Source organism: Parathielavia appendiculata (assembly GCF_033297405.1).
Source record: "Parathielavia appendiculata strain CBS 731.68 unplaced genomic scaffold N657scaffold_2, whole genome shotgun sequence".
Classification (NCBI taxonomy): domain Eukaryota; kingdom Fungi; phylum Ascomycota; class Sordariomycetes; order Sordariales; family Chaetomiaceae; genus Parathielavia; species Parathielavia appendiculata.
Window position 1 is genome coordinate 153,454 of NW_026944221.1, and position 11,404 is coordinate 164,857.

Below are 11,404 nucleotides of genomic sequence, written 5' to 3' on the forward strand. Positions count from 1 at the left end.
ACCCTCCTGTTCGGCACCGGTGAAGCCCGATCAGCGTGCAGTGGAGTTGGACCAACTAGGGGCAACCCGCCTATTATCGACCATCCGCGGTGAAAGCAACAGGCGGGAAACCCATTTCCATGACCATATCGTCCGTGCAGCTCGCACAATGATACTTATTCTCGTCGTTGCTTGCTATCCTTACACGTAGAGACTTAGCAGTTTAGGTAACGCACAGTTCTGCCCCGATTGTTCTTGGCACCGACACCATCAGAGATTGCACTGTACTTTTCCTGACGCCGACATGATATCCTACATGTGAACACAAACCCGATAACCAGCAACGGCACAACTACAGCCGCCGCTCCTCCCACTCCCGCCTCATCTCAAACACGCCGATCTCGCTGCGCGTCGCCTGCCCACTAACACGATACCCACTAAACTCAAGCATCCCCCCGTAAAACCCAATCCTGCCCACAACCACACCATCCCCCAGAAACTTGACATAGCTCCCGTCATCCGCCTCGTCGTGCTCCCCGCCCTGACTATCTTCCCCCCGCCAGCTAAAGTACATCGGCCGGGGCGAGGCCGCCCACGGCCGCTCGTCCAGGCGAAGGATGCCCTTCAGAGGGCCAATCTCAAACAAGCCCCAGAGCGCCTCGCCGTCCAGCGTGAAAATGATGCTCGAGTCCTCATCGCGATCAACATACTCGCGCGGGCCCGTGCACCGCAGGCGGTACCGGCCGTTCAGCAGGCCCAGGGCAGGCAGGGGCTGGCTGCCGGCCTGGGCATTGTCGTTGGTATAACCGTTGTCGTAGATGCCACTACCGTGGACCCTAGGAGATCCTGGGTAGGGAGGCGGTGGGTCGTTGTTGTCGGGCAAGTCCCACTGAGATGGGGTGATATCAAACCGGGGAAGCTGATGGGAGGAGGCCGCGGTTGTGGTCGATCGGCCCGGGCCAGCTCCGATGATGAATGGGCGGGAGCGCCGAGCCGTCTGTTTCGTGCGTGGAGCCGTCGGGCGCGTAGCTGGCTCATCGGAGGGTGAGGAGGGTGCCGGACGGGAGGAGACGGACCTGGCGACCCTCGATGAGGGTGGGCCACGCCGAGCTGTCTGTTTCTTGACCCTAGCCGTCTGCGTGGATGTTTCCGGGGTCAACTTGGTGGGAGCTGGCTTGGTGGGAGCCGACTTCTTGCTGGTCGAGCTGGTCTTGGTCTTCTTTGCTGCGGGCTCGGGGGTGGTAATCTGGACGTTGCCCCGGGGTCCAATAGATACAGAGAGGTTGATGTTGACATTGGTTCCTTCATCAGCCTTGCGCTTGCTGGATCCTCGAGCGGGTGTGGCTGCAGCCGGTGCTGCCGCCTTTTTGAGCGCTTGTTTGGCTTCGCGCTCCCGCTTGGTCCATTCTTTCTTCAACTCGGCCTCAATGCTGAGGATGTGAGCAGGCACGGCCAAGTTCCCCTTGTTGACGGCCTCGAAGAGCCTCATCTTGGCGGTTCCTTTGGTCTTGGACGGCGGCAGACCGTAATGAATGAGCTGCGCCTCGTACCAATGGCCTGGGGGATCTTTAGAGCCACCGTTACCGCCAAAAAGAGCATTGAGTTCCGGGATAGTCGCGCGGCGGTGCCGGTTGTGACCGCTCGCCTCGACATAGAGCTCCCCCGAGTAGAACCAGCCATCACAAGTCACCGGAGGAACCAGCGACATGTTTGCGGCCTTGTTGAGAGCGAATCCGACGAAACAGGCTGGTGACGGTAAATTGAGGAGCGAAGAGCGTTGGGTTTAGGTGGGAAGCAAGAGAAATGGCTGGCCCCTGCGGGGCATTTATTGGTAGGCCTCAGACCCTCAGTCATGATTTCGTCCCATTGGCAATTCGCATGCAGCCAGTCTTGCTTCCTTTCTCATTGCATCCCGTCATGATGTGAATTTTCTCGACGCTGTCTGCCGAGTCAGGTTCCTAGACAATATCGGGGATGACTTTCGGTGCCTGGTCCTGCGGCACTCACCTCTAGAGATCCAGCTGTTCACCTCGGAAGCTTCTTGTGACAGCCATCGCACGACGCTCAGCATTTCTGTGAACAAACAAGCCAGAGCACAAAAGTGCCGAGTAAGGGAACATGACGAGAGTCTGTTGGCTAGGCGTAACCTGGAAGTTGCTTGAGGAAACCATGCGCGATACAATCGAAACACGCCAACTGTTGGAATGTCTGGGAAGGGACAGCTCACTGACAGCACCAATTTGTCGACATCAAGTTACACCAGAAGTTACACCAAGTCCATGGACTCTGAATGTAATAATAGGTAATGAATGGAGAACAGGAAACAGATAAGGTAGCCCTGTAACTCTGCGTATTTCAAGTATCTTACACTTTATTACGTGATGGGGCGCGCTGCTCACGGGCTTGGGCAATGTTGTTCGGCGTTGCGTCAACTGCTTGCAAGTCAACAGCGGCCGGTTTGGTGTATCTAAGAACATCACAAACCATCCAATAAAGTGACGGGAGAGCGCTTCCTCCAATCTTCAGAATTATTTTTGTAAGCCTTACTGCGTTGCTTTGTTGCCTTCCAGGTTCGCCAGGTTGCATTTTGATACCTCATTTTCATCTAACTCAGTTCGCGTCGCGTTCCACAAGCATATGCGCAAAACCCCACACTCTCAACCCAACCTCCGCCGGCTATGACCACTGACCCAGATTCGCACAGCTTCACAGCTCTCCCACTTGCCAACCCCTTCGACGAAGCCAACATGAGCAGCTCGCCCAAGGACGGGGAGAAACCGCACGACGAGTCGCGAGATCATGGCGACGGCGACAACGATGAGGTGCGACAAGACTCTCCATCAGGCCGGCTGTCCCACTGCAGCGCCAAGGCAAAAGATAGAACACAGAAGGACAAATAAGAGGAGGCTAACTAGTTTCTGGACATGATCAGGAAGAGATTTCGGCCATGAAGCGGCGCGTGGCCGAGATGGAGGCCGAGGCGGCCAAGCTGCGGGAGATGCAGGCGTCGCTCGACCAGGCCCGCCAGGACCTGAGCGAGGACAAGGAGGACGTCGACAACCGGAGCATATTCGTCGGAAACGTCGATTACTCGACCTCGCCCGAGGAGCTCCAGGCGCACTTCCAGAGCTGCGGCTCCATCAACCGCGTCACCATCCTGCTCGACAAGTTCACGGGCCAGCCAAAGGGGTAGGGTTTAATCTTGGGCGCCAGACTTTGATTATGATGTTTGCGATTGTGATGGAAGTTCTGACAGGGAGTTTTCACAGTTACGCATACGTCGAGTTCAGCGAGCCCAGCCTCGTCGCCCAAGCCCTCGTGCTCAACGACAGTGTTTTTAAAGGACGAACCATCAAGGTGGAGCCGAAGCGGACAAACATCCCGGGCATGTCGCGCGGGCGCGGGAGGAGTGGGTTCCGCGGCGGTGGCCGTGGTGGTTTCTACGGCGGGAGAGGTGGCGGCTACGGATATTCGGTGAGAGGAGGAGGATACCGCGGGGGCTACCGGGGCCGGGGTCGCGGGTTCGCACCTTACTGAAGTGTATTCGGAGTCGCTTTGGATGGGGGATGTTATTCTCCAAGGAGGTTGACGGTCTTTCGGCCCCCTTGATATAGGACCGGGCAGGGCTCGTCGATGTCTTTTCTGTTTTCTCTCTTTTTGTACCAACGGGATACTTTGTATTGTTTGCTTCGGCAAGGCGTCAGAGGGTTTGGGCAAAAGAACGGAAAGTCAGCTCGGGGAAATCCCGGGGCATGATCGACAAAAGGTCGTTGTTCGAAATCCCCTCATTGGCAGGAGACGTATCGAGGATTGCTTCGTCTTCCATTATATGATTATTGGGAGGATCCTAGCTGTTCTCGAGTGCCGAGTCCTCATCTGACTGGGGATGGAGTTGTTGTGTCTCATGTTGAGGGATACAGTCAGCGGGGAGACCTGAAGTCACCACGGCTGCTCGATGATGGCTGCATACTATGTTCTCTTACTCAGGCTTCTCAGATCTGCTCGTTGTTGTTCCCGGGATTCCTCTGGACGTCAATAATATCCTATCAAAGTCCCATATCACACAGTACCTGTATTGTATATGACCACAGAATTTCCAAGATTACCTTATGAGAGCGTTACCCAGCTTCTTGAGGGGCACACCAGGACAGCTTAGAGTTACCAAGGCCAATCTTCTTCCCGATGCAAAGCTCACGCCTCGAGTTTCATGATACATACGAGCGGAAATGGGAATTCCAGGGATGTTTGAGAATACTCACTGGCCGGACTATGTGTCGCTCCTCCACCGTACGGCTACCAGTCATCACTCTATGAGCTCGACGACCCCTCCTGCTCCAATCCCCCCAGGTGGAGATAGACGCCACAACGGTTATCGATCGGAACTTTCGATGCAAAACACTGGAATAGACAATGGTACAGCTAGAAACCGTTAATGATAGGGCAGAAACAGACTTCAAATCATTTATCAACATCCTAAGTAACCACGAATGTGAATCCCTCCTACCTTAGATATCCGCATCATCCGGCTGCGCGGGGCTTCGTCACTTCTTCTTTGGGTTGTAGTTGGGCTAAGGTGTTTGCAGGGTTCAGAATCTTACCCGGTAAACGCCTGCTAAAAAAGTCTTTGTCTTTTTGCGCCCAAAATGGAGCCCACCATTGATGCCTTGGTGGCACGGGCGGGTGCTGATTCCCTAGGTAGGCCTGCCCTGTCGAGGGGAATCTGACGCATGGAATTAAGTCTCAACGCCAACACCAGCGCTTGCCTGATGTCTCGATTCTGCAGCTTACCCGCTCGTCAAGTCCAACAAAGTGTTGTATGCAGTGTACGCAGTCAGCCACTGCGTCACCGCGTTTTCTTGCCTGTGTCGCCGCTCGAAATCGGGTCATAATACTTAGGTTAAACCAACGAGGTTCGAAAGCGGGGTGGCCCTGACAGCACAGCCTCATCACCTTCCACCCCTTCGAGGTCCAGGTGCGCTCGCATCTTCGCAACGCACTTGCTTGCTGATCCCGGATCTTGCCGCCCTCGACGTGTGTGTTGCTACTTTCCGACCCAAGTCCTCCTGCTAATTGCGCGGCCTCCCCGAGACGCTGCATCGCCCAAATCCCACTTCCCATCATCCCCGATCAACCAGCGATACTCGCCGTCACCGCCGACCAACAATTCCGTTTTCGTTCCACAACCCGTTGACCGTCCGATCAACCGCCGGCGGGACTGGTGGGCGAGACACGGCGCCACGTGCTAGCTAGGTCTGCCTTGTGCTGTCGGCAACCATGAGCAGCCGGATGGATGCAGGGCTTCCAGCGTACGTTCCAGTCCCTGGTGATGGCGAACTGTTCCTTCGGCAGCGTGCCCCTGATTCTCCGAGCCAAAGTATTTGATGAATGCCGTGCTAACTGTCATACAACAGCCAGCCGAACCTGCGCGTAACGAGTACATCAGCCCTTCCCTGTCCGCGATCAGATCGCTGGAATTCTCATCTCGAAGTTGCCACTAACTTTGCCATCCAGTCATCGCTGCCGACGGCTTATACAAGCGAGATGTGTTCAGTATGTCCTGGACTCCTGTTACACAGCTCGTATACCACGGTTGCCGGATGCTGACTTCGTCTACAGAACTTCCCGACCCCTTTGCGGTCGCCACTATCAATGGCGAGCAGACCAAGACGACACAAGTTTCTAAACGAACGTTGAATCCGTATTGGAATGAGAGCTTTGACTTGTAAGCGCGACCTCTGCACGACGGCGGCAGCTGGGACAGTGCAGCTCACAAGCAACAGCAAAGTCAACGAGGATAGCATTCTGGCGGTACAAGTGTTTGACCAGAAGAAATTCAAGAAGAAGGACCAAGGTTTCCTTGGAGTCATCAATATCCGGATAGGAGATGTCATTGAGCTGGTTCCAGAGGCGGATGGTACGGTAAACCCCACTCCCTGGCTCTGGCATGATGACTCTTTTCATCCTAGCTAATATGCTGGCACCCCCTTTGTAGACCAGATGCTCACGCGAGACCTGAAAAAGTCAACGACTGATAACCTGGTGGTACACGGAAAGCTGATCATTAACCTCTCCACCAACCTGTCAGCTCCGAACCGCATGACGCAACCGCCACCTGCTTCATCCAGCCGACCCTCCCTCCTCAGCCCACAGGCCTCTTCTCTTACCAACGGCGATCGTGCCTCCGAAAGACCTTCATCAGCCATGTCGGGCCCCAACGGCACGCCGACGCCGGGTGCTCAGCTGACTATGCCCCATCGCCCAGCAAGTTTAGTATCGACGCAGTCAGCCAACGCCCCTGGCGCTGCTGCTGCCAACGCTTCGATAAACGGGACTGCTCATCCCCGGCAAGCTACCAGTACGTTGAGCCCGTTTGAGGATGCCCAGGGACGGCTACCGGCCGGCTGGGAGCGCCGGGAGGACAACCTCGGGAGGACTTACTATGTCGACCACAACACGAGAACGACGAGCTGGAACAGGCCGACTGGCACGGGGTTAGTCGACGCCCGCGTTGCCGAGGCGAACACCCAGGTGGAGCGACAGAGACATCAGAACCGTACCCTGCCCGAAGACCGTACCGGGTCGAATTCGCCGACGCTCCAGGCCCAGCAAGCAGCGACCCAGGCCGCGGCCGCTTCGACCATGTTGCACACGGGAACCACGACGGCAGGGACGGGTGAGCTTCCCCCGGGCTGGGAACAGAGGTGGACTCCGGAGGGCCGACCTTACTTTGTTGACCACAACACGCGCACCACGACGTGGGTGGATCCGCGGCGTCAGCAGTACATCCGCATGTACGGCGGGCAGAACAACCAGGGTGGCACGATCCAGCAGCAGCCGGTTTCGCAGCTCGGTCCACTGCCTAGCGGTTGGGAGATGCGGTTGACGAACACAGCACGCGTCTACTTTGTCGACCACAACACCAAGACAACGACGTGGGACGACCCCCGGCTGCCGTCGTCGCTCGACCAGAACGTGCCTCAATACAAGCGTGACTTCCGGCGGAAGCTTATCTACTTCCGGTCGCAGCCGGCCATGCGCATCCTTTCCGGCCAGTGCCATATTAAGGTTAGGCGCTCGCACATCTTTGAGGACTCGTTTGCCGAGATTTCGCGGCAGTCGCCCACAGATCTCAAGAAGCGACTGATGATCAAGTTTGACGGCGAGGACGGCCTGGATTACGGTGGTCTTTCGAGAGAGTTCTTCTTCTTGCTGTCGCACGAGATGTTCAATCCCTTCTACTGCCTGTTTGAGTACTCGGCGCACGACAACTACACGCTCCAGATCAACCCGCACTCGGGCATCAACCCGGAGCATCTCAACTACTTCAAATTCATTGGGCGGGTGGTCGGCCTCGCCATCTTCCACCGGCGGTTCCTCGACGCATTCTTCATCGGGGCACTGTACAAGATGATTCTGGGCAAGCCCGTGGTGCTGGCCGACATGGAGGGCGTGGACGCCGACTTCCACCGGTCGCTGCAGTGGATGCTGGACAACGACATCTCGGGCGGCATCCTCGAGCAGACCTTCTCGACTGAGGACGAGCGGTTTGGCGTCATCACGGTCGAGGACCTGATCCCCAACGGGCGCAACATCGAGGTGACCAATGAGAACAAAAAGGAGTACGTCGACCTGATGGTCAAGTGGCGTATCCAAAAGCGCATTGCCGAGCAGTTTGAGGCGTTCAAGGAGGGGTTCCATGACCTGATTCCGCAGGACCTGATCAATGTGTTTGATGAGCGCGAGCTGGAGCTGCTGATTGGCGGCATCGCCGAGATTGATGTGGACGACTGGAAGAAGCACACCGACTATCGCGGGTATACCGAGACGGACGAGGTAATTCAGTTCTTTTGGCAGACGGTGCGGTCGTGGGACGGCGAGCAAAAGTCGAGGCTGCTGCAGTTCACCACGGGAACGTCGCGTATTCCGGTGAATGGGTTCAAGGACCTGCAGGGTAGCGACGGGCCGAGACGGTTCACTATTGAAAAGGCGGGAGATATCAACAATCTGCCCAAGGCGCATACTTGGTGAGTTCTTTTTGCTGTCTCTTTCCTCCTCCTTCGTCCCCCCCCTTCCGTCACTTTGGGTATTTGTTATAAGCCTAGTGGCTAACATGTGTGTGTGTTCTAGCTTCAACCGCCTGGACCTTCCTCCGTACAAGACGCTGGAGCAGCTGCAGCACAAGTTGACGATGGCGGTGGAGGAGACGATGGGTTTCGGGCAGGAGTAACATTGCGGAGCGGGCGGGATACACCATTGGTTTTCCATTTCTGCATTTCCTTTTGCCCTCTCCAACGGATGGTGTTGCGCTGGCTTGTTGTGTCGTTTTACCCTACCTATTGCGTCCTTGTCCTCCCCTCCGTACCTCTTTTCTCTTGTCTCTCCGGATGAACGGGGTCTCTTTTTCTTTTCTTCCTAAACAAGTCCTGTATATAGATACATGATGACTGGATGGGCTCTTTGTTGTTCAGTATCGGCTTCGTCCTTTGCGTGCAACATCGTCTGGTGGGCTGAGTTTCCTGGATTGTGTGTCGAGTGTCGTGTGTTTGGGGGCTCAGGCAAACGGGGCGGAAACTGTGCGCTACCGTGACCTACACTTTAAATACCTTAGTTAGGATAGCAGCAATGACACGATCGAAATGCTTTGTCTAAGCGGAATTGGGTATGTACCTAGATGATGATGAAACCAGTTTGCGTTGGCTGCTTGTGTGCCTTGCACGAGGTCAGTCAGTGATCACTTGGGAAGGCGTGGCTGAGTGCTCGTGACGTGGCCTCCTCCGTCGCATCATGTCTCATGTGCGCAGAACGGGACGTCTACCTGACCCCCTTCCTTCAAAGTTGACGATGTCAGAGGTGGCCGATCGACCCTCGTCCATGTCAGGAAATAGACTGTATCATCAAGACCGGAGACGAAACCTTGCTCAAAGAGTTGTTTGAATGAATAATTCAGCTACAATAAGACGTCCCAACCCATGTCGTTAATGTCTGGCGAACAGTAGGGCGTCCAGAGCACGCGCTGTGTAAAGCTGTCAAGACGTGTTTGCGGGGACGTCAAAGACTTACAGATATGACGGGTACTCCATATGCTTCAGGTACGCCTACCACGAGAAGCTCGAGCAGGTTCACGACGCAGCGGTCCGCGGCTGTCCACTGTGCTCCATGGTATGACTCACATTTGTACAGCTCTCGGTGTCAAATTGGATTTGGCCACGGCTTGAAGCTACAAGGGACGAAGAGGAAGAGAACGACCCCAATCGGCTTGCGACATTCACTTCGACTTCTCAATGAGCAGGGACAGTAGCGAGCGTGGCTATTATCAGCTCAACGTCTCCTACCATGTCGATGAGAGAGCTTGCTGTTATCCTCTCAACCGGGTGTCGCAGTTGTGCTTGGTCCCTGTCAGAAGAGGTAACTAAAGTCAACCAAATGATATATCTGCGCAGCTGTCGATTCAATAGTTAATCATCCACCACTCTCGTACGGTGACTAGGCCACTGTTTCGGCGTACACGACGGAGAAGTCTCTAACAACACGGGGTCTGATGCCGCGTTGGGTTTCGCAGCTATCTGCATCCGTAAATGCGAAGTGGAACACGCCGGAACAACTTCATTATCAGACAATGCTTGGAAGTCGACAAGCTTGATTGGTCTAATATCATTCCTCTGAATAACGGTTCTAGAAAGGGTCGATATCAGCGCACTCATTGTCCTTGTTACACTGCCGTATTACTCATAACTGTATGCTGCTGAGCGATCTCTGATCACAGCAGAGTGACCACCCGCTCGCTGAGAACTGCAGCCTTCTCCATCATGACGGCTCTTGCACTCGACCCCGGTCTCTTCCAAAATTCCCATCCAAAACCATAAAATACAAGGGCCGCCGCGTACCCCTGAACTGTGAACCTCCCCACCCGCTTGATAATATCCCGATCGAGATCCAGCTGCTCGAGAATCACGCCCTCGGTGCATCGGGTGCCTTCGGACATCTTAGTTGGTAGACAGTATACAGGTTTGCCCTCGCTACTTCCAACCCCAATTACATCTGTCTTGTCCATCCAGGCATCACACTCGAAACTCTCACCGCTGAGAACCATGGTGAGAACCGACCCCGAAGGCCAAGCTTGCGCCTCCCGCTTTCTAACACCCGCCCTCCGCGGAAAGTCCCTGAGCTTGATGTAGCCTCGGGACACCGAGCGCATGACGTCCTCTCCTGACGCGTACGTCTCTGGCTCGAGAATCTCCACCAGGATTTCGTTGTATCCGTGGAAATTTTGTCACGATCGGACCGTAGTGGAGCGAGACATGTCCCTGGACGGACGCCCACGACCATGACGGGGCGACGTAGGTCCCCAGCCTGGTGGCGGGCTCACCATTCTCTTTCCTCCGCTCTTTGTAATGACGTCAAGGAGAGTCTTTCTCCCAGAAGAGGTGGTATGGAAGATGGCGCCTCCGAAGACCCGCAAGATACACGTCGCCGCTCATTTCGGGCCTTTGCTGCATCAGATTGGCTATTTCCGTGAAGGCAATCAGCTTGTCCTCAGGCTTGGTCAGGGCCAGCATCAAGTACGTCTCGACCAGCTGGGCCCAAGTGGAGATATTCTAGTGAACCGATAACCGGAGCAGCCCTACGCCTGGCCATCGACCTAGCCTCTCGCCCCCATACTCGGTCACTTTCGGGACGCCGGGAACCACGCGCTTGAAGCGCCCGTACCACAGCACGCAATCGTCACTGGCCTTAAAGGTGTTCGTTTTCGGGAGGCCGCGGGGAAACATTTCGCAAGCTTCCAACTCGCGGCATTCAAAGAACATCTGGTCCCGGCAGAAATGCACGATCTGTCGGGCAAGCAAGGTGCTCCTGCGTGACCCAGCACCTCACGTTCAGCGGCGGTGCGAGATATTGAAGGAGCATAGGCACGGGCTGATGAGCCGGTAGCGTCCCGGCTGCATGTAGCACTGGCTGTTCCCGTTCTCACCGTGCCGGTGATGTCAAGGGTGAACGGGGCAACTGCGAGCCGGCGTCTGTTGAAGAAAAGTCACGCGTTACCATTCTCGGCGCCGGTCACGGAAATGTTGAACCTGGCGTTTGAATTGACCTGCTGCATCAGACCAGCTTCCCTCTGCCAGTCGTCCGTGCTGTCTTGTATGATGCAGAGCGAGTCGATCCATATGTCCCGAACGCCGAACTTCTTCGCCGCTACGAAAGCGTCCTAGAAGGTTTTGCATAACTCGTTGACGGGGATTCCGGCTTGCCGCCAAGTTACCTAGCTTTAGCTTGGAATACGTCCGCGTTTCCCCATCGATGACTCGGGATCCCGTACTGTATGCGACCCGTTTGAGTTTCGGTGATGAGGAGCCGGGGAGTGACGATTTTATCGATGGACCAAGATTCGGGAATCTGTTACCTAGATTTTAGAACTCAAAGTGCTTCG

The 11,404-nt window shown here is 55.5% G+C and overlaps 7 protein-coding genes across 7 annotated transcripts; 3 read left to right on the plus strand and 4 right to left on the minus strand.

Annotated features, from left to right (window-relative positions):
* Positions 1 to 331: 331 nt before the first annotated feature.
* Positions 332 to 1,687, minus strand: N657DRAFT_564689 (uncharacterized protein; the record flags this gene model as incomplete). Its single annotated transcript, XM_062788303.1, has 1 exon — positions 332 to 1,687. One exon carries the CDS (start codon positions 1,685 to 1,687, stop codon positions 332 to 334), a length of 1,356 nt encoding a protein of 451 aa, XP_062650479.1.
* A 299-nt stretch (positions 1,688 to 1,986) lies between these two features.
* On the minus strand, positions 1,987 to 2,306 carry N657DRAFT_640573 (uncharacterized protein; the record flags this gene model as incomplete). The annotated part of the gene is made up of 1 exon (XM_062791994.1): positions 1,987 to 2,306. Exon 1 carries the CDS (start codon positions 2,148 to 2,150, stop codon positions 1,989 to 1,991), a length of 162 nt encoding a protein of 53 aa, XP_062650480.1. The 5' UTR covers positions 2,151 to 2,306.
* Positions 2,307 to 2,473: 167 nt separating this feature from the next.
* On the plus strand, positions 2,474 to 3,850 carry N657DRAFT_173356 (RNA-binding domain-containing protein). The gene is made up of 4 exons (XM_062786078.1): positions 2,474 to 2,592; positions 2,684 to 2,801; positions 2,912 to 3,168; positions 3,249 to 3,850. The coding sequence occupies exons 2-4, from the start codon at positions 2,727 to 2,729 to the stop codon at positions 3,514 to 3,516; spliced, it is 600 nt and encodes a 199-aa protein (XP_062650481.1). The 5' UTR covers positions 2,474 to 2,592; positions 2,684 to 2,726; the 3' UTR covers positions 3,517 to 3,850.
* A 1,745-nt stretch (positions 3,851 to 5,595) lies between these two features.
* On the plus strand, positions 5,596 to 6,027 carry N657DRAFT_640576 (uncharacterized protein). The gene has a single exon (XM_062791995.1). The coding sequence runs from the start codon at positions 5,686 to 5,688 to the stop codon at positions 5,947 to 5,949; it is 264 nt and encodes an 87-aa protein (XP_062650482.1). The 5' UTR covers positions 5,596 to 5,685; the 3' UTR covers positions 5,950 to 6,027.
* On the plus strand, positions 6,000 to 8,572 carry N657DRAFT_640577 (HECT-domain-containing protein). The gene is made up of 2 exons (XM_062791996.1): positions 6,000 to 8,002; positions 8,106 to 8,572. The coding sequence occupies exons 1-2, from the start codon at positions 6,076 to 6,078 to the stop codon at positions 8,204 to 8,206; spliced, it is 2,028 nt and encodes a 675-aa protein (XP_062650483.1). The 5' UTR covers positions 6,000 to 6,075; the 3' UTR covers positions 8,207 to 8,572.
* Positions 8,573 to 9,736: 1,164 nt separating this feature from the next.
* Positions 9,737 to 10,748, minus strand: N657DRAFT_630691 (uncharacterized protein; the record flags this gene model as incomplete). Its single annotated transcript, XM_062790997.1, has 5 exons — positions 9,737 to 9,961; positions 10,016 to 10,213; positions 10,254 to 10,363; positions 10,433 to 10,553; positions 10,605 to 10,748. 5 exons carry the CDS (start codon positions 10,746 to 10,748, stop codon positions 9,737 to 9,739), a joined length of 798 nt encoding a protein of 265 aa, XP_062650484.1.
* Positions 10,749 to 11,008: 260 nt separating this feature from the next.
* On the minus strand, positions 11,009 to 11,182 carry N657DRAFT_566211 (heterokaryon incompatibility; the record flags this gene model as incomplete). Its single annotated transcript, XM_062788413.1, has 1 exon — positions 11,009 to 11,182. A coding segment is annotated over one exon (174 nt), but the record flags the coding sequence as incomplete, so codon positions are not given.
* Between the last annotated feature and the right edge of the window lie 222 nt (positions 11,183 to 11,404).